Here is a 26,437-nt window from a genome sequence, read left to right as displayed (position 1 = left end):
GAAGAAAATGGCTAAGGTCGACAACAGACCTTTGATAGTGCCCAGCGCTGATCCACTCCTTCCCGCAGGAAGGCCAAAACCCTCGCCACCGAAAAGGAGCGAGGATGAAACCCTTGCGACTCACACCAGGCAATATACACCTTCCAGGTAGGATGGTAAATCTCCCTGGAGGTAGCCTTTCCGAGCCCTCAGTAAGGTAGGAATAACAGCATCCGAGAGACCCTAGTCTCTCAAAACTTGGGCCAGTCTAGGGCCAGTCTAGGACGAGGCCAGTCTAGGGCCACCAGAAGCACCTGCACTTGTTCCGACGCCACCGGCGTAGGAACCTGGACAGGGGTGGAATCGGAGGATAGGCACAAATCAGCCGACACCGGTGCCAGGGCATCACCAATGCGCCGTGGCGTCCGCCAGAGGAACGCGGGTACTGGCCACAAACCTTCCCACCTTTTTGTAGAGATAGGACGCGAACAGATCCACGTCCAGAGTCCGCCACCAGGCACACAGGAGTTGAAAAACCTCCGGATGCAGGGACCATGCCCCCTGGTCCAAGGACTGGCAACTCAGATAGTCCGCCTGCCAGCTTTCCACTCCTGGAATGTGAACAGTCGAAATCGCTGGAAAGTGCGTCTCGGCCAAAGACAGGATCTCGGCCACTTCCTTGGCTGCCCGGGCACTCTTGGTGCCCCCTTGGCGATTGACGGAAGCCACCGCCGTGGGGTTGGCCGTCCGAACATGAACCAGGCGACCCTGTAGCCGAGTTGTCCAATGGAACAAGCAGAGCCTGATTGCTCGGAGCTCCAAGACGTTGATCGGTGAGGAGGATTCCTCCGCCGACCACGTCCCCTGGGCACTAAATGTGCCTAGAACTCCACCCCAGCCCAACAGGCTGGCATCCGTGGTGATCACTGTCCACAGAAGAGGCCGAAAGGTTTCACCGTGACTCAGAGTGGGTGACAGGAGCCACCACAAAAGGTCCGTCCTCGTGAGGTGGCTCAAAGATATCCTCTTGTCCAAAGACTGAGTTTTTCTGTCCCAAATGGAAAGAAGCTCTGCTTGCAGAGTTCTCGTGTGAAAACTGAGCAAACGGAATGGCTTCGAAGGCAGAAACCATCAGACCGCAGGCCCATAGAGGAGAGATTGTTGTCCCCGAGGGACCTGATCTCGCCCTGCAGGGTTTGAAGTTTTTCTTCGGGGAGAAAAACCTTCGCTTGAGCGGAGTCCAGGACCATCCCCAGGTAACTGAGACAAACTGACGGGGTCAGTCCTGACTTCTGGAAGTTGATGGTCCACCCGAACTCCTGGAGCTTCTGAATCGTGACCGTCAGATCGCCCGACAGAGTGGCACACAAACTCGCCCTCAACAGGTGGTCGTCCAGATAACCGAGGACCACAATCCACTTCATGTGCACCAAGGCCAAAATAGTGAATACCCTGGGATGGGAGCCGAAGCAAGACCAAAAGGTAATGTCACAAATTGAAAGTGCTCCTCTGCCACTGCAAAGCGGAGATACCGCTGATGACCTTCGTAGATAGGGATGTGCAGATACGCATCCTTTAAATCGATGGAGGCCAGAAAATCCCCCGGACTCAATGATGCCCCCACTGACCGGATAGATTCCATCCAGAACTTCTGCACCCGCACGAAGTGGGTCAGAAATTTGAGGTCCAGATTCAGACACACTTAGCCCTCTTTTCTGGGCACCGTGAAAAGTTTGGAATAGAACCTGTGAAACCTGTCCCGCTGAGGGACTGGCACAATACTTCCTTGGGCAAGAAGATCTTGCACCGCCCCCTTGAGATCTTTTAAAAGGTTCGTGAGTCAGACGGAGATTTCATGAGAAGAACCTGTCTGCGGGAAGAGATCGAAACTCGATCTTGTATCCTGAACGAATTAGTTTGTGAACCCACCTGTCCCGAATTTGGGACAACCAGGGTTCCTGAAAGTAACGCTGACGTCCCCCCACCCCTGAAATGGGTGAGGGCGTCCCATCAGGCGGAGGAGGACTGGGCTGCCGAACCGGCCTGACCGGCCTTGGGCTTCCCGGACCATTTAAGGATTTACCTTTTTCCTGTGCCCCTGAGGCACGAAAGGACCCACGAAGAGCCCTGAAGGAAGGACCCCGCCTAGCGCGGGTTGATATTTTACCTTAGAGGTTTGGCACAAAAGGGTACTCTTACCACCCGTAAGACCTTTGATCAACTCATCTAAGGTATCCCCAAAAAAGTTGATTACCCAGACACAGTCTTCTCGGAAGCGTGGGCAGCTGACCAACTTTTTAGCCAAATAATGAGGCGGATTGTGACCCCAACCGCAGATAACCTTGCGACCAAAGGAGCCTCGTCCAAGGCCACATCACATAGGCACAGCATGGCCTGGGCTATCTGATCCACCAGGTCAAGGGCAGTCGGTGAGGACGACTTTGCCACTAAGGTGCGCCTAAGCACCTTGGACCATTCCGTGACCGCTTGAGGAAACCATCACCGAAGCGAACACAGGTTTGAGCAGGGAGCCCACCACCAAATACATGTGGCAGGAAAGCGTCTCCATGAGCCTATCCACCAGGCCTTTGAACACCGGGGAGTCCTCCACAGGCATCAACGTGGATTTATTCAACCTAGAAACAGTGTGGCCCACCTTAGGTGACACCGTCCAGCGACTGTCGGCTGGATCCGCAAATGGATAACTGTTTTGAAACTGCTTAGGCCCCGCCAGCACGTTTAATGCAACGGCATTGATCGTTCACGGTTTTGTGAAACTCCTCGGAGCAAGAAAAAACCTGACCAGACTTCTGGGCTTTTCGGGACCCGAAGGACACCAGCTTACCTGACTGGGGAGCTCATCATCAAGATTTAAAGTCTCCCTGACGGAGCTAATGAGTATATCCACTACCGCGTGTTCCCGCGCCTTAGCGGAGGAGGACATCTCCTCCTCCCCATCCGAATGAGGACTGGGACCCCTCAGGGGGGACTTTGGCAACTAATTCAGGCTCTGAGTCAGAAGACAGAGGGCATCGGCCTTTATGAGCAGTGCGTTCAGACATCAGCAGATCAACCTTGGATGCCAAGGTCGCAAGCGCAGCAGATAAGGAGGCAATGGAAGAGGATTTAGGAGTTCCTGAAGCCCCAAGTCTGTGGGGAACTTGTTATCCTGGGACTCCATTTAGTATTTACATTTTTTTGGGACACTGGCCCTTTAAAACGGCGGATCCCGCGGTCCATACCGCAAATCTGCACCGCCGGTGGAGACCCCTTTAAACTGCTATAGCCACAGAGAAAGAACAGTTTTGCAAGAAAAAGTCCGAAAAAACAGCCAAAAATCAGCCCCACAGTGTACATTACCACCTCAAACACGCTGCTGCAGTGAAGGGAGAAGAGAGAAAGGAAGTGACCTCATGCACTAGAGGCCAATCCATGCCCTGAGCCACAGTATAATGAATGCCTATTAAAAGTAAATGGGAGGAAGCAGTCGCAAAATGGCCGCCTACATGAAAGGAAGGAAAGGAGGCGCAACCACCTAGTGCATTACCCGTGGTACTGTATAAATTTTTAATAAAAAATGCCAAATGCATACTCACAAACATGCAGAAATAAAATCGTGTTACAAATTCCCATCACACGTGTGCTGGAACATGTCCTTTAAGATGCGAACGCGTTTCGGGAGTAAAGCCCCCTTCTTCAGAGCTGGTCATGACCATAGCAGGTACAAGTATATATAGAGAGTAGCCTCATGTTCCTCCACCTACTCCCCCCTCCCCTTCCCCTCCCTCCCGAGAGAGGGCGGGACCATCCAGTGTCAACAAGCACTCCTGCTGTGCCTGTGCCTTAATGCTCAAAACTTTTATGGGTCTGAATTTTGCCCCCCCTGCACTCCCCAATCTTTTCAAACTCTTTGTGGATCTAAATAAGTTCACACGAAACTTAACATTGAAAAGATTTTTTGCCAAAAAGGAGAGCAAAAATGTACCAAACCATGGTGGGGACGTAGACGTCCTATGACGAAACGTACGTAGGGCGGAAACCCACGTCACTTCCGGTCCGCAGCTCGCCGAGGCTTGGAACGCAGGAGCTTCCTTGGCGCAGACTGCCAATATCTGAAGGGATCTGCTGCATCTACCCAAGCGTGAGTCGCTACTATCACATTGTATACCCGATCCACACTTATCACACTGAGTAGCTTCTCTCTTTTCTCCCTTTTGTACCCAGATGGGATCTTTTTGGGTCCGAGGGGACCGTCAGTAGACAGGTTTGAGGATCTCACCTACATCCTGTCTTTTGGCTCATATACCTAACATCTGTGGTCTTAGGGTAAGTGTGACACCTAGTGTTTAAACTGGAGAACTACATCCCAAAAGGTATACAATTAGTATCCTCACTGCTCCTTTGATTTAAGATCGATTTATAACCAATACATTGAGCGTTTTTTTACCTAATATTATTTATTCTACATTATTCACCTATTTAATTATTGTATTAATTATCACTTACTCAGCAGTACCTATTGGAAATCACTATAGTATTGATTTAATATACATCTTTTAACATACTTTTTTACCACACTTCGCTTTCTTTCTTTTATTCATTTATTTATTTATTGTCTTGGCCTAAGTTTTATATATATTGACCTATGTACACAACTATCTATATGTCACTTTGCACGCACTAAGCACTTTTTTCCTCTTCACCCGCATCTTTGCACATGCGTTAGGTAGCGCCGTTTTCCAACTATTCACCCCCACACTATATTCCTGCCCCTAAGTTTCTTAGGGGTTCGGTTGGTGGCTGCAACCTTATATATATTTACTGCCTGTCAGTTCTTATCCATAGCGCTGGTTCTCACAACCCCCGTGTAGAACCAGTGGATGTGGGAGATGTAGTACAGGAAGAGGCAGGTCTATGTGCATTGGAAGAACTTTGGGAGGAAGGAAAGTGCTATGATGATGATGATGGAGAAGGTTTGATAGAATTTGAGAGATTATGCCATGTCCATACAGGACAGATCCAGCACACTTCATTTAAGCCTAAGTCGGTATTCCATCCCCATTGGGCAAAGGGTAATTACATATCCACATTTTATGAGATGGTCTATTCAGATTTTAACAAACTATGTCAGAAAGCTAGGGGAGACCACTCCGCAGCCATGCCACAAGGAGAACGTGAGGCCTTGAGGAATTTGAAGAATACTCCAGATTTAGTATTCAGGCAGGCCGATAAAGGGGGTGGATTGGTAATACAAAACAAGGATCAATATATGGCAGAAGCCTATAGGCTGTTGAGTGATGCTGAAACATATGAGAGACTCCCAGGAGATCCTACAGCCGCCTACACGGTGGTTTATAGGGAGATTTTGGATCAGGCTTTAGAAGCAAAAATTCTCACAAAACAAGAAAGAAGCTTCTTGTTAAGACCCTTCCCCGTCATACCACACTTCTATCATATCCCCAAAATACATAAAGACATCTCGAATCCCCCGGGTAGAGCCATAATAGCGGGCATAGATAGCCTCCCCTGTAATTTGGGGAACTACATTGACTTCTTGCTACAAGATATGGTCATGCAGTTGCCCTCTTATATTCGTGACTCCGGTCACATGCTGGAAGTCCTGACCAATTACAAATGGCACGAAAACTACAGATGGGTATCATTGGATGTATGCTCGTTATACACCTCTATCTAACACGAGTACAGGTTGCAAGCAGTACAACACTTCATGTTCCAAGATCAGACACTCCACCATACCCAAATAGAATTTATACTACGATGCATTGAGTTCACCTTGACGCACAACTATTTCACGTTTGTGGGTGACTTCTATAGGCAGCTTAGGGGCACGGCGATGGGAGCCAGGTTCGCCCCTAGTTATGCCAATTTGTTCATGGGGTTATGGGAACATCATTTCATCTGGAGGAACAACCCCTACGGGGCGAACCTGGTTCTCTTCGCCCGCTATATAGATGACATAATCGTCATCTGGGATGGATCGGATGATGAACTACAGGCATTTGGTTTAGTACTGCCAAAATAATCCATATGGGATCCAGTTTACACATGTGGTGGACAAGGAAATGTTGGTCTTTTTGGATTTAGAGCTCAGGGCGGAGCCAGATGGGTGCATTACATCAAAAACCCACTTTAAACCTACAGCAGGCAATTTGTACCTGCATGCCCACAGTCACCATCACCCCAGGTGGATACATAATGTTCCTTTGGGTCAATTTTGCAGGCTCAGACGTACATGTACCAAGCTCGAGGACTTTGAAGAACAGAGTTCTATCCTGACCAAAAAATTCCAACAAAAGGGATATGACAACCAATGTATACACACAGCTTATACCAAATATAGGCAGGAATATACCGATGAGAGGAAGTCTGAGGATTGCAGAACCAGTCAGGTATATAAAACAAGGGAGGACTATCAAGTGTCATTCTGCACCAAATACAACCAAAAAGCGTTTGCCATTAAAAACATCCTAGAAAAACATTGGGGCATTCTAGAAAAAGATCCGTTATCAGGGGCTATTTCAAGTAAACCAAAGGTCATCTATCGTAGACCGAAAGATCTAAAGAGTGTCTTAGCACCGAGCCGAGTCAAACCCACTAGGACAGAACTGGCACCGATGTGGAAGACTGTATTTGACCAAAAGGGCTCCTTCAGATGTGGAGTTTCCAACTGCGGACTTTGCAAATACATGTGGCACAGGAAAAAGGAGGTTGCAGGGATAGACGGTCGAGTACATCCTACCAGACAGTTTATCAATCGTTCCACAGAGTTTGTGGTTTATGGTCTCGTCTGTCCCTGCGGACTCCTTTATGTAGGCCACACTTCACGCACTTTCAGAACACGATTTGGAGAACATAAAAGGAACATCCACAAAGGTTTTGATAAACATTCTCTCTCCTGCCATTTTCGGGATGTGCATGACAAAAAATCAGTGGGTCTGAAAGCCTTTGGACTTGAGGCCATCCCAGGCTACACAGATGCTGGCCTCAGATTTCAAAGGTTGTGCAGTAGGGAAACGTATTGGATTCATCAACTTGGTTCATTGGCTCCCAGGGGGTTGAATGAGAGTTTGGACATCAGAGCTGTCATACGTTGAGTGTAGGGTCAGTTGGCCCCACGGTCTTTGTTAGGGGGATTTTTTCAGAGTCATGTGCTAATAGATACACAATAGGGGGAGAGCTAAGTGTAGGACGGGGAGGGGAGACACAAGGGTGAGTGTTTGGGGTCACCACTACAGGTAGTGGATCCACCCAACCAGATAGGCCATTGGATGGTGTACAACTTTTAATTTTACTATTGTACTATTTTAGTATGCCAACTGTTGAACACACTATTGTTAGCAGTTTTAGTGAAAAAAGTGCATGGCAGAGACATTTTATGTTTTTTAATAGATGTTTTTTATTACACAATTTTTTTTTATCATACATTCTGGCTATATAGGCACCTATATCATTGATTATATCACTGTACATGTTATAAGTGATGTTTACAGCATGGAGTAGTATCAGGTTCCTACATCCTACAATACACTGGAGTTTTAGGACTCCAGTGGATCCACAAGGGAGTCGGGGTGTGACTGTCCAGTACGCAACAATACCCATGTAGGAAAACACTTTTATGTCCGATTTTCTTCTTCTTCACACTCACTTAAGGAGTAAATTGTATATATGGAATTATACAAGATATAATTGTATACAATTTTTTATATTTTTTATATATTTACAATATACAGAGAAGAAATCCCAGGGCACCTGCCAACACAGGGTCACGTTTTTTAAATTGCTGTTGTATTTCGGATGGTGAGCCTTGGGGGAGGCAGTAGATCCTAGAGATAACGTCTTGTATTATAAATCCTATTGAGACTTCATGTGGAGTGTAGTGTCTTCCTCCAACAGCCAGGTGGCAGTGAACCTAACCAGTGATCCAGCTTGGTTTGCGTACATGTCCCCATGGGTACAGACGGAGGCGGGCTCTATACAGAGCATCCGCCCGTCTTACAGGAAGTGATGCGGTACAGGTCCTGGAGCGCAGGGTGCACGGCATGCATTCCAGGACCAGGAAGTAGCAATCTCCTGGGGGGAACACACATTGTACAGCAAGATCAAACTGCACAAGTTATATTCCGGCATGCGAGAGGTCCCGTGAGTGAGAGGACAGGCGGCTGGGTACAGATGCCAACACATACACTTTATAAAAATTTGTAAAAGTGTGCGCCAACGACAAGGTGGCCGCCTTGCAAACCTGCGTCACTGACGCCTGATGACGGAAAGCCCAGGAGGCATTAACGCCCTAGTGCACCTTGACAGGGAAAGCAGAAACCTGACCCCTGATGGAAAAGGCCTGAACCACCGTCTGTCTGGTCCATCTGGAAATGGTCGCAGAGAAAGCGGAGAACCGTTTGTGGTCTATCCATGAGCACAAAGAGAGAGTCTGACTTCCTGAAAGACTCCGTAGCTGCCAGGTACACCCTAATTGCCCAGACCACATCCAAGGCATGCAAGGCATTTTCCTTGGCCAAAAGTGTGTGGCCAAAACGTCGTTGGAGGAAGACCCCTAAAGCAGACACCTGGCCCTTGATGGTACAATTTCTGTCCAACCCCCCATTGAAGGAAGGTCAAGATCCGAGCCACAGAGAGGGAGCGAGGAAGAACCCCAAGAGATTTACGCCACGCAATGTATGTCTTCCGCGTACAATGGTAGATCTTCCTAAAGGTAGATTTCCTAGCTTTTAACAGTGTAGGAATCACTGACCTTCAGCACCTGGCGTTCAACAGCCAAACCGTCAAAGCCAATGACTATAAAGTGACTATAAAGCATGAAGGAAAATTGGTCCTTGGTACAGCAGATCCTCCCAGAGAGGAAGCTGCCAAGGAACGTTGGCGACCAGCTGCACCAGATCGGCGTACCAAGCCCTGCAAGGCCAGTCCGGAGCCACTAAGATGACCAGAATCCCTTCTGCCTCGAGCCTGCATAGAAGTCTTGGCAGAAGCTTGAGAGGAGGGAAGGCGTAAATCAGATGATACTGACCCCAAAGGGCCACCAGCGCATCTGTGGCGTCCGCCACAGGAACCCCTGACCGAGCCGCAAACCTCTGTACCTTTCTGTTTAACCGAGACACCACCAGATCCACCTCGAAGATGCCCAACCAGAGAGACAGCTGATGAAACACCTCCGGATGAAGGGACCACTCCCGTGGTCCAATGCCTGCCGAATCAGTAATCCGCCTGACGATTTTCCACCCCGGGATGTGTACGACAACGAACCGTTCTGCCCACCTTACAATGCTGGCTACCTCCAGAGCCGACAGGACACTTCTTGTGTCCCCTTGGTTGACATAAGCCACAGCCGTGGCATTGTCTGATTGATTGCGCACTGACAACCCTGAAGACGCGATGTCCAATGATCAAGACACGCTCGGAGTTCCAAGACATTGATCGGGAATCTGCACTCTTCCAGCGTCCAGATCCCCTGAGCATAATTTTTGCCAAGGACGCCTCCCCAGCCAGGCAGGCTAGCATCCGTGGTGACCACTGGCCAATACAAGGCGAGGAACGAGTTTCCAAGCCGAAGCGCCAAAGAACAAATAGGGATTAAAGGCTAGCGCTAAGGATTATAATTATACTGATACCACTGTATAGTAGGCTGCTGCTGGTATAAAAGGTGATGTTCCTTCATAAAGTGTATAGTGCAAAAGTATACCTGCGCTGCTAACAAAACAAACTAATAAATAAATCTCAATAATTATTGTGTATAAATAGTCTGTGTAAAAGCATTTGATAACGCTCTGTGTGTGGAGCGAAACGTGTCAAGCCGTTCGTCCGAGTACGTACTACGCCTGAATACATCCACCTTCCGAGATACGGGGACACGGGGAGTGAGTACAGTCGTTTGGATTGGTAACCCGTGGGATGACTTTTAGGCGTTTGAACCTTTGCCATATTGTAAGTGTATCTTGTATTGTGTGCATTGAATAAAGTGGTTACATACTTCACGATGCCAGCATCTCTTTTCTTTTTTTGAGCAAATACCTGGATGATGTGATCTACAGTAAAGCTATTGAGTTGATGGTCCAATAAGGCTCGTCCTATCTAAGGATATTTTTGAAGGCGGTGTATTATTTGGCTTCTGGTGAGTAGGGGTCCAGGAGGGGAGCACCTACCCATGTAGAGAGAGCACCGGCACTTGTTTTACGAGCACGCAGCACTTTGGACTTATATTTTGCACAAAGACTGTCACTATTTCAGCACGTCTTTAATTGAAGGATTTTATTCACATTCATTTTTTCACGTGTATAAAATTTGTATTTATGTATATTTTTATATTGATTGGTATTTAAGATATAGGATTGTGTATTTTAAGTTGAGCACTAGCACTTTACACAGACTATTTATACACAATAATTATTGAGATTTATTTATTAGTTTGTTTTGTTAGCAGCGCAGGTATACTTTTGCACTATACGCCAAAGAACAAAGCCACCATATCAGGGTGTGCCCCGACTCAGCCGATCTGATTTCCAGAGACTGCAGAGTCTTACCCATTTGGTCAGAATTTCACTTTGCAGGGACCTCGTATGGAACTGTGCAAACTAAACCGCCTCGAAGGTAGACACCATTCAGGCCTAGCACCAGCATGCAAGTCCTGAGGGATGACCATTTGTTGGACAGCAGAAGGTGATTTGCAGCCTGCAATTTCTGGAGTTTGTCCAGAGGAAGGAGCAATCTGGCTAAGGCCGAGTGCAGAGTCAGGCCCAGATAGTCCAGCTTTGTGGACAGAACCAGAGCAGACCTCTGAAAATTCAGAATCCAGCCAAACTCCCGCAGAGTTCGTATTGTGATCTCTAGGTTCTCCACCAGAGCAGAGGGAGACTCTGCTTGCAGAAGATCGCCAAAGAAGCCCAGTAACACGATCCCCCATTGTCATAGCAAAGCTAGCACCAAGGCTAACACTTTTGTGAAGACCCGAGGAGCAGACGCGAGACCAAAGGGTAATGCCACAAACTGATAATGCTTCTCCCCCACAGCAAAGAGGAGAAAACGCTGGTGACGGGAACATATTGGAATGTGAAGATAGGCATCCTTGATATCAAAAGAGGCAAGGAAATCCCCCCTGACGCAGGGATACCACCATCATTCAAATGGACTCCATTCTGAACTTCTGTACCCGCAGAAAGCAGTTTAGCGCCTTGAGGTCCCGGATTGGATGCACTTTGCCTTCCCCTCAAGGGTACAGGTTTGAGTAAAAACCTGAAAACCTTCCGAGGTTGGAACCAGGACAATCACCCCTTGAAGGAACATGTCTTGTACCGCCCCAAACAGGCCCTGTAAACTGTCTGGGGACAGGCGCAAGTTGGAAGGAAAAAACCTTGCCAGGGGACAAGAGCAAAACTCAATCTTGTAGCCGGACCGAATGACTTTGTGGACCCAGTTGTCTTGCACCCGGGAAGTCCACGGGTCCGGAAACCAGCGAAGACGTCCCTCCACTCCAGATACGGGTAAGGGTACGCCTTAATGCAGAAGGAGCCATGTCCCCGGATCTGGAGAAGCCCGATCTAGGCTTGCCAGACCAGGTTTGTTTGGATCCTCCAGAAGAGGCCCTGAAAGGCTTCGAGCCCTTGTCAGTCGACCCTGAGGGACGAAAAAACTTCTTATGAGCCGAGAAGGAAGGCCCATGTCTATGACGAGGTTCCAAGCCCTAAGTAGCCTGCAGAAGAAAAGTACTCTTTTTAGCTCCAAACAGGCGATCTCCCTGAAAAGGAAGATCAGTCAAGGCCTTTCTTGAAGTATGATCCGCAGATGAGCACTTGAGACAAAAAGCACGCCGAAGGACCACTGCCAAAAACAAAGAGGTGAGCCATCAGGGGAGCCGCATCCAAAGAGGTATCTCACAGATAAACTGAAACCCCTGGACCAGCTGGCAGAGGGGAGCTGTTTCCCCTCCGAGTCACGGTGTAGGAGCTTAGCCCACTCGGTCAGAGTTTGCGACACTAGGGCAATATTAAATACAGGCCTCATTGCTAAACCAGCCAGAGTGTACATTGTGGGGGCCACAGCCTCAGCCTTCTGGTCAGCCAGATCCTTAAGGCCCGGGACTCTTCAAGCGGAATCATGGTTGCCTTGTTCAATCTAAAAACCGGTAGGTCCACCACCGGTGGCACAATCCACTTCTTAAGAAGGGACTACTCAGGGGTAACACCTAGTAAAGCGCTTAGGGACCCCAAGAGGATGCTTTGGTCATCCTCCCTCCTTAGCGACGATTCTGTCACAATAGGCAGGGAAAGTAAATGCCTTAGCAGCTTTGGATGGCTTGTGAGTGCCAAAAGGCACCTGACCCTCCGTCACAGTTTCAGCTGTGTCCTACAGTTTCAGGGTCGCACGCACAGATACAATCAGTGAATCCACCAGCGTCTCTTCATGCGCGGTCACAGACGTGGAGAAATCATCCTATCAGAGGATTCCAAGCACGATATTGCAGACCCAGCAGGATGACCCACGGCCACAGCAGCCGAATCAGATTCAGGATCTGATGGGACAGATGAGGCAGGGGAAAGTGGGGGGGGTCGCTTTTTGCTAGCTCGTCGTCTGCAAGCCACCTCCACACTGAACACAAGGGACTCCACGACTGCCGTCAGTGCATGGATGGATGGTTGGGGAAAAAATGATTTTCTGCCTAGTGTCCTACTCCTGTAGGGGGCAGTATGACCCAATGGTTAAGAATATCAGGAGTGGTTTCCGTCAATGAACGAAAGAGAAAAATGAGGTGGCTCCTGGTGCTCTGCTAGCCTATTCACTAATAGTCTTCAGAAACCGAGCAGGCAATGCCAGCGGCTCTGCAGCTAACTTTTACCAGAAGGTAGTCTAGAAAAAGCAGATTCAAATGCCTAAAGGTTACTTTGTGGCTATTCCCGCATGTCCAGTCTAGCGGTGTCCAAACGCGAGACTTCAAAAGCCTGGCTGGGGACGACTGTGATGGAAAGCTGCAACCAATGAGATAGAGCTTCAGCAGTGATGCAGAGAAAAGACTTGATTAAAGAAAAAAAAAAAAAACAACAACAAAGAAGCAGAAAAATAAGTTAGTCTCAACACAAGAGTGAAAGAAAGAAAGCAAGCAAGAAAGAGGGGGGGGGGGGGGAGAGATATATCCATTCATCTTTGACACTAGCCAATGAAAGGCATGCTGATAGTGCTAGCATTCATCTTGGACTGGCCTAGTTTTTCTGTTTGCCAATCCTGTAAGTGGCAGAAATACTGAAGTTAGACTTACTGTGTCCCTTTATTGGATGAGAAAAGGAGAACATATTTTTTTGCAGCTGAGTTACACTAGTTAAGGTGAAGTCAAGGTATGGGAAACATTGCTCTGTATGACAAGTGGACTGGAATTACCTCCTCTGGTTTCAGTTGGATTGCTCGGTCATAGCAGGCTGTGGCATCTCTCAGCAAACCAATACTTTCATGCTCCAATATCTGTTCTCTCAGAGTTGCCTCTCTCTTACGAATAGCACTGACCCCAGCCACTCCATCAGGTTCATGCATAGCAGCATACAGTTTCTTATGGGGGGGAAAAAAATGCCACAGATATGCAGTGCATTACTAGCTTGTAAAAAAGAAAATAAAATTCATAAAGCCTTGATGTTCAGTTTAAATTACTGTAAATATAAATCACAGATTTTAGGTCTGCTATTTTGAAGCCACTAATGCAGACTCTACCTTGTGACAAACAATGCCATTGTATGACACTATGACAAAATGAATTACTAGATATTGCAAATATGTCAGTTTACAAAACAAATCTACTTAAAGTAGTAGTTCAGCCTAAAACTATCTAAACGGTAAATCTACTGGCAGCCACATTCTAAGACTGATCTAACCCTGTAAAGCAAAAAAGCACTATACACACCTTTTTCCGCAACTGGTCCAGTCTCTTAGCAGCGGATGTTGTGAGGAAGAGGCAGCCAACAGCTGAGAAGTGACGTCACCCACAGACTTACTATGGGGCTACCTATTCTGCACACACCTACAAAGAGAAGCTGCTGCTGACATCTCAGTGTGGGACCGGACCAGAGCGACTGAAGAAAAGCGATGTATAGCAATTTTTTGCTTCACAGGGCTAGATTAGTCTTAAGCCCCATACACACTAGTCTTTTTTTTTTTTTTATTCAACCCAGCAGGGCAGAACGAAAAAAACGGACAGCTCAGGAGGAGCAGCTGTACTAACTATCCAACGTTAGTATAGCGACCTCCCCTGCTGTTCTATTGTTTTCTGACAGAGGGACGCAACCCCCCCTTTTAATAAAGGCAATTAGATAGTTCATTTTGCAATTGCAGCAGCACTCTGCAAGGAAATTTGCTAGATTAGTAAATGAGGTGAAGCTTCAATTTGCAAAGAATAACCCTTCACATGCACAGGGAATAACACTTACGGTTGTTTGTAGGGGTTTTCTGCAAGTTGCGTCCGCTCTGTCTCCTCGCTTCCCTCGGTGTGAGGGTGAAGTGAGGAGACGCTGATTCCCCGGCCTTTTTAAAGCCCTTCGCGCGTGCGCACTGTGTGCCGCACGTACGGAGCTTCCTGTGTGACTGACGTCATTCCCTTGTTGAGCGCACGCGCTAGTGGGGTGCGCGCGCATCAGGGAGACTGGTCGCACATTATTGGCCGCCGACACGGGAGGGAGGAACTAAAATCCCGGGAGGGGGATTTTGCGGAAGATGGTATATTCCGGGGTTCCAAGTTTAACCCCTGGTTTACACAGGGGCTTTCCGTGCCGGGTGCGTTCTTCATGATTTGAACAGTTTCATCAGGGGTCGATGAGTTATATCAAGCATACATATATATATATATTTGAAAGTTATACAGTAAATAAAACTAAATAGTATATTTGTGTATAGTCTAGTATCATGAGTTTTAACAGCAGAAAAAATATACAAAAGGAAGGGGGCCTCATTGTATTCTGGAGAGCAAGAGTTTAGAGGTCCTGTGGGAATGAAGGGGGTGGAAAAAAGGGGAGAGGGAGAGAGAGAGGGGGGGGGGGGGGGAAGGTATTTATGTATTTTTTAGGGGATTTTGACCGTGAGGTGAGTTTGGCTTATTTTTAGTTTTTGGGTTTTTGGGAGGTTTAGTGTTTAATCAGTTTTTCCTGATACGAAACCTTCCAGAAAAGGGCGATAGCTTGCTATTTCGTTTAGACCCGGAGGTACGGTGGCTTTTAGGCGCTGTATCCACCGTAGTTCTATTTGGAGGAGGCGTTTGTTCCAATCCCCCCCTCTATGGGGGATATGGATTCTGTCTAGAGCCATAAAGTTTATTCTGGGCATTTTGTAGCCATGTTGATACGCTACATGTCTTCCTAGTGGAAGGTCGGGATTGCAAAGGTCCATACTGTTTACATGTTTTCCAATTCTTTTTCCCATTTCTTGTTTTGTTTTCCCAACATAGTATGCTCCGCATTCGCATGTCATCAAGTAAATCACTCCCTTTGTTTTGCAATTTGCAAAGTGTCTTGGTATAAATTTTTCCCCATTTGGTAATGTGGTTTCCACGCATTTCTTAATGACGTTGCATTGCGCGCATGATCCACAAGGATATGTTCCTTTAGTTTTGCATGGGTCTTTTCTGATGTTTTCTTTAAATTCACTGTGTATGAGGTTTTGTTGTAGGGAGCCTGCTTTGCGATATGTTATTGATGGATTCTCGGAGACCAGATGTTTTATTTTGGGGTCCTCTTTTAGGATTGGCCAGTGTTTTTGGAGAATGTTTTTTATGGTGGGATGTTCGTTGGTGTATCTTAGTATTATCCGTGTGTTGTCTTGTTCTTGTTTTTCTTTTTCGAAAGACGACCACCACTGAACAAGACACACAAGCTGAAACGTCAAGACTGGGCCAAGAAATATCTCAAGACTGATTTTTCAAAGGTTTTATGGACTGATGAAATGAGAGTGAGTCTTGATGGGCCAGATGGATGGGCCCGTGGCTGGATTGGTAAAGGGCAGAGAGCTCCAGTCCGACTCAGACTCCAGCAAGGTGGAGGTGGAGTACTGGTTTGGGCTGGTATCATCAAAGATGAGCTTGTGGGGCCTTTTCGGGTTGAGGATGGAGTCAAGCTCAACTCCCAGTCCTACTGCCAGTTTCTGGAAGACACCTTCTTCAAGCAGTGGTACAGGAAGAAGTCTGCATCCTTCAAGAAAAACATGATTTTCATGCAGGACAATGCTCCATCACACGCGTCCAAGTACTCCACAGCGTGGCTGGCAAGAAAGGGTATAAAAGAAGAAAAGCTAATGACATGGCCTCCTTGTTCACCTGATCTGAACCCCATTGAGAACCTGTGGTCCATCATCAAATGTGAGATTTACAAGGAGGGAAAACAGTACACCTCTCTGAACAGTGTCTGGGAGGCTGTGGTTGCTGCTGCACGCAATGTTGATGGTGAACAGATCAAAACACTGACAGAATCCATGGATGGCAGGCTTTTGAGTGTCCTTGCAAAGAAAGGTGGCTATATTGGTCACTGATTTGTTTTTGTTTTGTTTTTGAATGTCAGAAATGTATATTTGTGAATGTTGAGATGTTATATTGGTTTCACTGGTAAAAAAAATAATTGAAATGGGTATACTGTATATTTGATTTTTGTTAAGTTGCCTAATAATTATGCACAGTAATAGTCACCTGCAAACACAGATATCCCCCTAAAATAGCTAAAACTAAAAACAAACTAAAAACTACTTCCAAAAATAGTCAGCTTTGATATTAATGAGTTTTTTGGGTTCATTGAGAACATGGTTCTATTTTTATTGAACAATAATAAAATGAATCCTCAAAAATACTCATTTGCCTAATAATTCTGCACTCCCTGTATATGCAGTGCCCTCAATTCAGAAGAACGGTAAACTATATATCTGCATTCCCTAGTAACCCTTATGTTGTCATATAAGCAATAAGAAGAAGGAATGCAATGAGTTCAACTACACTCAAGCATAAGAAAACTTCTGAAACAGTGGGGTTGATTTACTAAAACTGGTGTAGCTCTACATAGAAACAAGATTTCAGGTTTTTTTTTTTTTTTTTTGGCCAAAGCTTAAATTAAACAAGCTGAAATTAGAAGCTGACTGGCAAACACGCACAGCTGCACCAAAATTTGCACTCTCCAGTTCTAGTAAATCAACTTTCACGTGCTTATGTGTGTAACCTAAAAAGCCAAAGATGCAATATACCGTACAATAGCACAGTGAAAGGTTGAACATCGCACTAGTAATACCACCAGCAAGGCAGAACGTACTGCACATGAGCTATCTTGGGGAAAAATAAAAATAAAGTGCCAAGCAGTAGGCTGTCTTAGCAGTGAGCATTTTCTCACCTGCAAAAATCCAAGGTGCTCCTGGATTTGTTGTTTTTTTTCCACAATAAATGATTCAAAGTGCATGACAGCTCTGGTGTATGCTTTGGAACGGAATGAAGCCACAGCCAAAGTATCTTGCGGTATAAGCTCTAAGAATTTTGTCACATTTTGATACTGTACAGTGTCTTCCTGACAGATAGCTAGTGAAACAAAATAGAAAGAAATATGTTTTGACAAAGTAATACCAAAAAAAATAAAGAGTAAAAAAAAAAAAAAAAATTGCTATGTATCTGCCAACAGAGCAACCTAAGAAAAAAAAAATGTCCTACACATTATTTATGGATTTACCAAACGTTCAATTACCGGTGCCATGGTCTTTTCAACCTGTAATCTTGCCACCCCTACCTCCAAGCCAGAGTCTCTGCAAGTGTTCAAATACGTTTGTACAATATAACAATGTCATTCTTCCCTGCATGAGTTTACATAGAAATTATTATTTTCTTTAGATATTTGTCCTTTAGGAGATTCAACACCCAATAAAGACACTGCTTTCCATAACAGCAACTCAAGCTACAGAAAAAATCGGATTTTTGTAAGATCTTACCGTAAAATCCTTTTCTCTTAGCTCATTGACAGACGTAGTCTTCTTGATTCACAAGAACTGGGTTATGTTGTCTCCGCAGGAGCAGGACTAGGCAGAAAGAAAAAACGTTCTGGCTCCACCTTAGGGGCAGTCCCTGAGGGTATATCCTCCCTCTCTCTGCTACAAGGCATCAGTTCTGTCACAAAGCAGCAACAGAGAATTTAACCCAACCCAACTCAATGATAGAGGGGCGGGTACTACGTCTGTCAATGAGCTAAGAGAAAAGGATTTTACGGTAAGATCTTACAAAAACGGAATTTTTGTAAAATCTTACCTGTAAAATTCCTTTCTCTGAGTCCTCCGACAGTCGCCGCCTCTTCATATTCGTCACATATGGGGTATTAGACTTTGCTCCGAAGGAGTAGCTAGGCAACAGAATATGTTAACATTAAAGCTTTTAACATATCCCACCCTAAAGGGGTGGTCCCCTCAGTCAATACCCTCCTACTTCCTGCAACCATATCTCAGTTTTAGTGGAATAGCAGTAGAGTATACAACCAAACCCCAAAAGAGGGGCGGGGGCGGCGACTGTCGGAGGACTCAGAGAAAGGAATTTTACAGGTAAGATTTTACAAAAATTCCGTTTTCTCTTACGTCCTCCGACAGTCGCCGCCTCTTCATATTAGTCACATATGGGGACGTCCCAAAGCAGTGCAAACATGAGGGGTGGGAAACGTATCCGCGCCGAAAAGGCAACGCAGTCTCCGCATCAAAGAAAGGAACCTTACCAAAGGAAGGAACCCAGCTGGGCAACAGGAAAAAACAGGTGCTCAACAGGAGCAACAACCCAGGAAAAAACAAATAACCAGGGGATAAAAAACTTATCCCAACAGCCAGTGGTCCCCACAAGGGACCCTAGGGAACCGCCGCACTAAGAACCTTGCGGCCAAAGGAAGCATCCGCAGATGCCTGAACATCTACTTTGTAGAATTTTGTGAAAGTGTGCACGGTCGACCAAGTCGCCGCCTTACACACCTGGGCCACAGAAGCCCCATGACGACAGGCCCAAGACGTACTCAGAGATCTAGTAGAGTGCGCCTTCACAGGCACAGGGGGAACCTTCCCCTGCAAAGCATAGGCCTGTTCAATGGTCTGCCTGATCCATTTGGCGATGGTAGAGGCCGCCGCCGCCTTGCCCTTCCGAGGACCCTCTGGAAGAACAAACAAGGAATCCGTCTTTCGAAAAGACTCAGTCGATTTAAGGTAAACCCTTATCGCCCGAACAACATCCAGAGAGTGTAATCTCACCTCCTTTGGATGTTTAGGCTTCGCGCACAGCGAAGGCAAGACAATATCCTCATTAAGATGGAATTCCGAAACTCGTTTCGGAAGAAAAGAAGGATTAGGTCGCAAGACCACCTTATCCAAATGAACAACCAGATACGGAGACTTGCAGGACAAAGCTGCCAGCTCCGACACTCTGCGAGCCGAAGTGATCGCCACCAAAAAGGCGACCTTTTTGGACAACATAGACAACGAGATCTCCCTGATCTGTTCAAAAGGAGCACGTTGCAACACAGACAGAACGAGATTCAAGTCCCAAGGGCGCAGAGGATCCCTCCTAGGAGGAACCAGATGCCGCACACCCTGAACAAAAGTGCCAACCAAGGAGTTGGAAGCCACGGGACGTTGAAACAGAACGGCCAGCGCAGACACCTGACCCTTTATCGTAGCCAGCGCCAAACGCTGATCGACACCCGTTTGAAGGAAGGACAGTACTCGGGAAACCGAGTACGTGCGGGGAGAAAATCCCCTGGACTCACACCAAGCAAAATAGGCCTTCCAAGTACGGTAATAAACCTTCCCAGAGGAAGACTTCCTCGCGTTGATCAAGGTATGAACGACCTCTGGGGAGAGACCCTTCTCCCTCAGGACTTCGGTCTCAACAGCCAGGCCGTCAAAGCCAGCGACTGTAAAGCAGGATGGAATATCGGTCCTTGAGACAAGAGATCGTCTCGAAGAGGCAGACGCCACGGGGCGTCGACCGCCAGATTCACGAGGTCTGCGTACCAGGACCGGCGAGGCCAGTCCGGTGCCACAAGAATCACCGTGCTGCGTTCCGAGTGTAACCTGCGAAGGAACCTGGACAGCAACTGAATCGGTGGAAACGCGTATATCAGCCTGTACTGATGCCACGGGGCCACTAACGCGTCCGACGCGTCTGCCCGAGGGTCGCGCGTCCTTGCCACGAACCTTCTCACCTTGTTGTTGAGACGAGACGCGAACAGGTCCACATCTGGAAGACCCCACTTCGCGCACAACATCTGGAAGACAGCCGGGTGGAGAGACCATTCCCCCTGATCCAGGGTCTGGCGACTCAGATAGTCCGCCTGCCAGTTCTCCACCCCCGGAATGTGAACCGCCGTTATCGCCGGGACATGAGCCTCGGCCCAAGACAGAATGTCGGCCACTTCTCGAGCCGCTCGGGCACTCCTGGTGCCCCCTTGGTGGTTGATGTAGGCCACCGCCGTGGCATTGTCCGTCTGCACCCGAACCGGGCAGCCCAGCAGCCGGTCCGTCCAGCGATGAAGACAGAGATTTATCGCACGCAATTCCAGAATGTTGATCGGAAGGGAGGACTCCCCCTCCGACCAAGTCCCCTGGGCGGACAGAACGCCCAGAACACCACCCCAGCCCGACAGGCTGGCATCCGTGGTGATTACCGTCCACGAGATCGGACGAAACGACTTGCCCCCGGACACCATCGGGGACTGGAGCCACCACAGAAGGTCTCTTCTGGTACGATGACTCAACGAGATTTGAAGATCCAGAGATTGAGGTCGCCCGTCCCACATGGACAGGACCTCCGCTTGGAGACCCCGCGTGTGAAACTGGGCAAAGGGAATCGCCTCGAAGGCCGAGACCATCAATCCCAGACATCTCATGCACGTCCGCAGAGACGAGTGCGGAACGTCCCTGAGGGACCCGACTTCCTCCTGAAGAGTTCTGAGTTTGTCTTCCGGCAGGAAGACCTTCGCCTGCACCGAGTCCAGAATCATTCCCAGGTAGGGAAGACGAACCGACAGACTCAGCGTCGACTTTGGAAAATTTATCGTCCAACCGAACTCCTGCAGAGTTTGCATCGTGACAGACAGGTCCTTCTCCAGACCCTGGCTGGTCGCAGACCGAACCAGAATGTCGTCCAGATACCCCAGGACAGAAATGCCCTGGGCCCTCAATAATGCCAGAACCGGTGCAAGCACCTTGGTGAAGACCCGCGGAGCCGAGGCGAGACCAAAAGGCAACGCCACGAACTGGTAGTGATCCTCCGCAATGGCAAATCGAAGGTACCTCTGGTGACCCTCGAAAATGGGGATGTGAAGATACGCATCCTTCAAATCGATGGAGGCCATGAATTCCCCCGGAACCAGGGCAGCCACCACCGACCGCAGGGATTCCATGCGGAACTTGCGAACCCGCACAGAGCGGTTCAGAGCCTTCAAGTCCAGAATTGGACGAACCTTGCCCTCCTTTCTGGGCACGGTGAACAGATTGGAATAAAACCCCCGAAATCTGTCCCGATGAGGCACCGGAACTACCACTCCCTGAGCCCTCAGGTCCCGCACCGCCAGGTGCAGGTCCCGTAAACGCTCTGGAGACAGTTGAAGATTTGAGGGAAAAAGTCTGCTCTCCGGCCGAGAGAGAAACTCGATCTTGTAACCAGATCGAACGATCTCCTGAACCCATCTGTCCCGCACGCGGGCCAACCAGGGCTGAAGAAAACCGAGCAAGCGTCCCCCCACCCCAAAACTGGGTGAGGGCGCCCCTTCAGGCCGCACTGTTATGGGCTGCGGATCCGGATTGACCGGACTTCTGTTTACCAGACCAGGGCTTCTTCTGAGAGCCTTGACCTTTGAACGGTTTGCCCTTGTAGTGCGACCGAAAGGCACGAAAGGACCCCTGAGGGGGCCGAAAATTAGCATGCTTCCTCCCAGAAGCCCCCTTAGCCTTGGGGAAATGGGGCAAGAGAGTGCTCTTACCTCCGGTGATCCCCTTAATCAACACATCCAAGGACTCCCCAAAAAGGCGAGACCCATCATAAGGCAGATTGGCTAAGGTCTTACGTGAAGACTGGTCCACCGACCAACATTTTAACCAAACCAGGCGGCGAGACAACACCGCCACGCTGTGCACACGTGCAGCCAACGGAACTAGGTCCAAGTCCGCATCACACAGATACATGACACCCTGGTGGATTTGATCCACCATATCCAGGGTCGCCGGCGAGGCCGAATAGGCCACTAGGACGCGCCTAAGCATCTGCGTCCAACTTGCGATCGCCTGGGCCGCCATGAGAGAAGCAAACAGAGCCTTAAGCATAGAACCCGTAACAGAATAAGTATGACGGGCAAGAGACTCCAATCTCCTATCCGTGGCATCACGGAACACAGGGGAATCCTCTGCAGGAATCGCAGTGGATTTGTTTAAAACCGCAATTGCGTGATCCACTGGGGGAGGCACACACCACCTTTCATCAGTGGAAGGCGAGAAAGGATAACGCAGCTTGAACCTACTTGGTAAAGCAAAAGGTTTGCGCAGATTGCGCCATTGTTCCTTAACAGCGCGCTGAAAATCATTATTGCAGGGAAAAACCTGCGGCGTTCTGCGTTTTCTCTGCGTCCCATAAGCCGCAAAGGCAGCGGGGGGACACACTTCATCCTGCAAACGCAGCGTTTGCTTTATGGAAGAAATCAATTCATCCATGATTGCAAGCTCTTCAGGCGAGCCAGGGGGAGAATTATCAACCCCTTCAACTTCAGCCTCCACCTCGGACCCCACTAGATCCAGGGAGGAGCGGGACCCCGATAAGGAGGCCCCCGCCATAACAGCCCCATCACCTTCACCCTCAGAATCAGAGGAAAGAGCAACTCTGGGTCTTTTAGTAGATTGAGCAGCCACCAGCATCTGCACCTGAGCAGCAAGGCCAGCCACAATAGTGGCTAAATCCCCCCCTGGGGGGGAAACAGCGGTCCCCTGGCTTTCCACCAAGGCGGTAGGAAATTTGCCCTCCTGAGAATCCATTGCCCCTATAACAAATGCCGGATAATAAAGGGTTAACTGCCCCTTTAACACGCGCGGCGAGCGCAGCCCACCGCACCACACACAAGCACAATGAGACCCCCACAGGGACAATAAAACTGACACAGGCAATGGATAGGAAGGATAAAACCTGAGGAGACCCTCGCCGCTGCCTCGATCGGTGTTCCTGGAGAAGAGGAAGTGATGCTGCCAGGGCGCTCTATGAAAGCCTATGGGAGGCTACAAGAAAATGTCCGCCATGCATGTAGAACATGCGGCCGGAGCGAGTGTAGGCAAAATGGCGCCGTTTGGTGCTGAAACCGCCGCTCCACAGTACAGTAATGGACACATGTCTGTATTAAAAAAAACATGTCAGATCGCCGCAGCGATCGCTGTATAATGCCCAAACATGCCACAAAACATGCCCCACAGCACACAGCTTCTCACACTGACAAGGCTGACACACACAGTGTCACACAGCTCCCCCCCCCCCCCCCTTGCAGCCCACAGCATGCAGCCGAGAGATAGGGAGACAAACAGTGTGAATAGAGGCAGGTTACACAGTCCCAGACTGACACCCCCCCAGACAGACAGGTCCCCACATAAATACACTTACCTCACAATGGCGTGGGGGACCCGCACAGGCGAACAAGCCGCTGCACATGAGGCAGGGAGAGTCGCATACAAGACGCACAGAATGGGGGTTAAGAAACCGCACAGCGTCCAGTGAGGTAGCCACCTCACCAATCATCCCTGCACCGAACAGGGATGGGTCGTTCACTGTGCCAGGAGCGTTACCTGGCTGAACGCTCGATGGCAGGCTGGGAAGCCACTGACCCACAACCTGCGACCAGGGGGATCAGCCCGAGACCCAGCCCGCATGATCCTCTTCATCCGAAGAACTAACTAAAGCTGACAAAAAGAACAGCTAAGTAAAGGTAGAGAGAAAACTCAAACAAAAAATCAAAAAAGAAGAAAGAGTCAGCACAGAGAGAGCCAGCCACTCCTGACAAGCTAGACATTAAAACTGGGATATGGTTGCAGGAAGTAGGAGGGTATTGACTGAGGGGACCACCCCTTGAGGGTGGGATATGTTAAAAGTTTTAATGTTAACATATTCTGTTGCCTAGCTACTCCTTCGGAGCAAAGTCTAATACCCCATATGTGACGAATATGAAGAGGCGGCGACTGTCGGAGGACGTAAGAGAAAATCCGATTTTCTCTGTCGCTCATTGACAGACTTAGTCTTCTTGATTCACAAGAACTGGGACATCCAGAAGCAGTGCCACAAATGAGGGGTGGGATTGACCGATATCAAAATCCAATCTAGAAGGCCCAACCGGTGCCAAACTAGAAGTTTTAAAGGCTCATTATAAACAAAGAATGAGACTCAAATGAAAATTTCCAACGGAAAAAAACCCTCGAGGCAGACCACTGGTCTCCCCAAATGGCGGCCTGCAAAACCTTGCGGCCAAACGAGGCATCAGACGATGCCATTACATCAACTTTATAATGTTTTGTAAAGGTATGCACCGACGACCAGGTAGCCGCCTTGCACACCTGGACCACTGACGCCTGATGGCGAAAGGCCCATGACGCACTAAGTGCCCGAGTGGAGTGCGCCTTAACAGGGAACGGGGGCTCCCGACCCTTAATAGAATAAGCCTGTACCACCGTCTGTCTGATCCATTTGGAAATGGTCGCGGCAGATGCAGGCAACCCTTTTTTGGGTCCATCCGGGATCACAAAAAGTGAATCCGTCTTGCGAAACGAGTCTGTCGTTTTCAAGTATACCCTGATCGCCCGGACCACATCCAAGGAGTGTAAAGCAAACTCCCGAGGATGACTGGGCTTAGGACACAGGGAAGGTAATACAATTTCTTCATTCAGATGAAATTCTGAAACCACTTTTGGTAGGAAGGATGGATTCGGACGAAGAACCACCTTATCTCTATGAACCACCAGATATGGGGAACGACAAGATAAAGCGGCCAGTTCTGACACCCTGCGTGCAGAAGTGATAGCCACCAAGAAGGCCACCTTCTGGGACAACGTAGGTAGAGGAATCTCCCTAATATCTTCAAAGGGAGGCTTCTGAAGAACCGACAATTACCCAGGGTGGTAACGGCGCGCGCACTGGCGGAGCCAGATGTCGCACCCCCTGGATGAAATTCCGCACCAAGGAATGAGTAGCTAAAGGCTTCTGAAAGAAGATAGCTAAGGCTGAGACCTGACCCTTGATAGTACTCAAGGCCAGTTTCTGCTCAACCCCTTGTTGCAGAAAAGCTAATATTCGACTAACCGAATAAGACCGTGGACGGAACCCCAGAGGTTCACACCATGCAATGTAGGACTTCCATGTACGATGATAAATCTTTCTGGAAGTCGCTTTCCTTGCTTTAACTAGAGTAGGAATAACTGAAGCTGACAATCCCTTGTCCTTCAGCACCTGGGTCTCAATAGCCAGGCCGTTAAAGCCAGCGATCGTAAAGCAGGATGGAAGATCGGTCCCTGAGACAGTAGGTCCTCCCTGGGAGGAAGTCTCCACGGGACGTCCGCCACCAGTCTGACCACGTCGGCGTACCAAGCTCGGCGAGGCCAGTCCGGAGCTACCAGGATTACTGGAATTCCTTCCTCCTCTATCCTGCGAAGAAGTCTTGGCAGTAACCAGAGAGGAGGGAAGGCATACATTAGCTGGTATTGCCCCCACGGGGCGATCAGTGCGTCTGCGGTCTCTGCTAGAGGATCGCGGGAGCGAGCCACGAATCTCTGTACTTTCCTGTTGAATCGTGATGCCAACAGATCCACATTCGGGGTGCCCCACCGTAGGCACAACTGGTGGAAAACTTCTGGATGGAGGGACCATTCCCCTTGATCCAGAGTCTGACGGCTGAGATAATCTGCCTGCCAATTCTCCACCCCCGGAATGAATACCGCAGAGATAGCTGGAACAAATCGTTCCGCCCAGCAAAGAATGCAAGCCACTTCTTTGGCCGCTCGGACACTCTTGGTGCCCCCCTGGTGATTGACATAAGCCACGGCCGTGGCGTTGTCCGACTGGATCCGAACCGGGCTGCCCTGGAGCTGCTTGGTCCAGTGAATCAGACAAAGTCTGATCGCTCTCAGTTCCAATACATTTATCGGCAACCTGGATTCTTCCGGGGACCAAAGTCCCTGGACAGATAACTGACCGAGAATTCCTCCCCATCCGGATAGACTGGCATCCGTGGTCACTATCATCCAATATATTGGCAGAAATGACTTTCCCTGGCTGAGCATCGGAGACCGAAGCCACCAGACCAGAGACTCTCTGGTCTGTTTGCTCAATCGGATCCGATTGTCCAGGGATTCCGGATTCCGATTCCATCTGAGAAGAATCTCTTGCTGAAGAATTCGGGTATGGGACTGGGCAAATGGGACTGCTTCGAAGGAAGCCACCATCAATCCC

The 26,437-nt window shown here is 48.6% G+C and overlaps 1 protein-coding gene across 1 annotated transcript in view; it reads right to left on the bottom strand.

The window, feature by feature from the left end:
* ATR (ATR checkpoint kinase) overlaps window positions 1-26,437 on the bottom strand; it is a 345,838-nt gene that overhangs the window by 138,166 nt on the left and 181,235 nt on the right. Inside the window, exons 28-29 of the mRNA XM_082249535.1 lie at window positions 17,346-17,527; window positions 13,381-13,545 (exon numbers count right to left, since the gene is read on the bottom strand). Of these exons, the coding sequence (XP_082105661.1) occupies window positions 13,381-13,545; window positions 17,346-17,527 (347 nt within the window). The remainder of the gene's footprint in view (window positions 1-13,380; window positions 13,546-17,345; window positions 17,528-26,437) is intronic.

The sequence above is a fragment of the Pelophylax lessonae genome (genome assembly GCF_965119305.1).
Source record: "Pelophylax lessonae genome assembly, chromosome: 3".
Taxonomy (NCBI): Eukaryota; Metazoa; Chordata; class Amphibia; order Anura; family Ranidae; genus Pelophylax; species Pelophylax lessonae.
The sequence above is the reverse complement of the archived record's forward strand: the minus strand, read 5'-3'. Positions and strand labels throughout refer to the sequence as shown.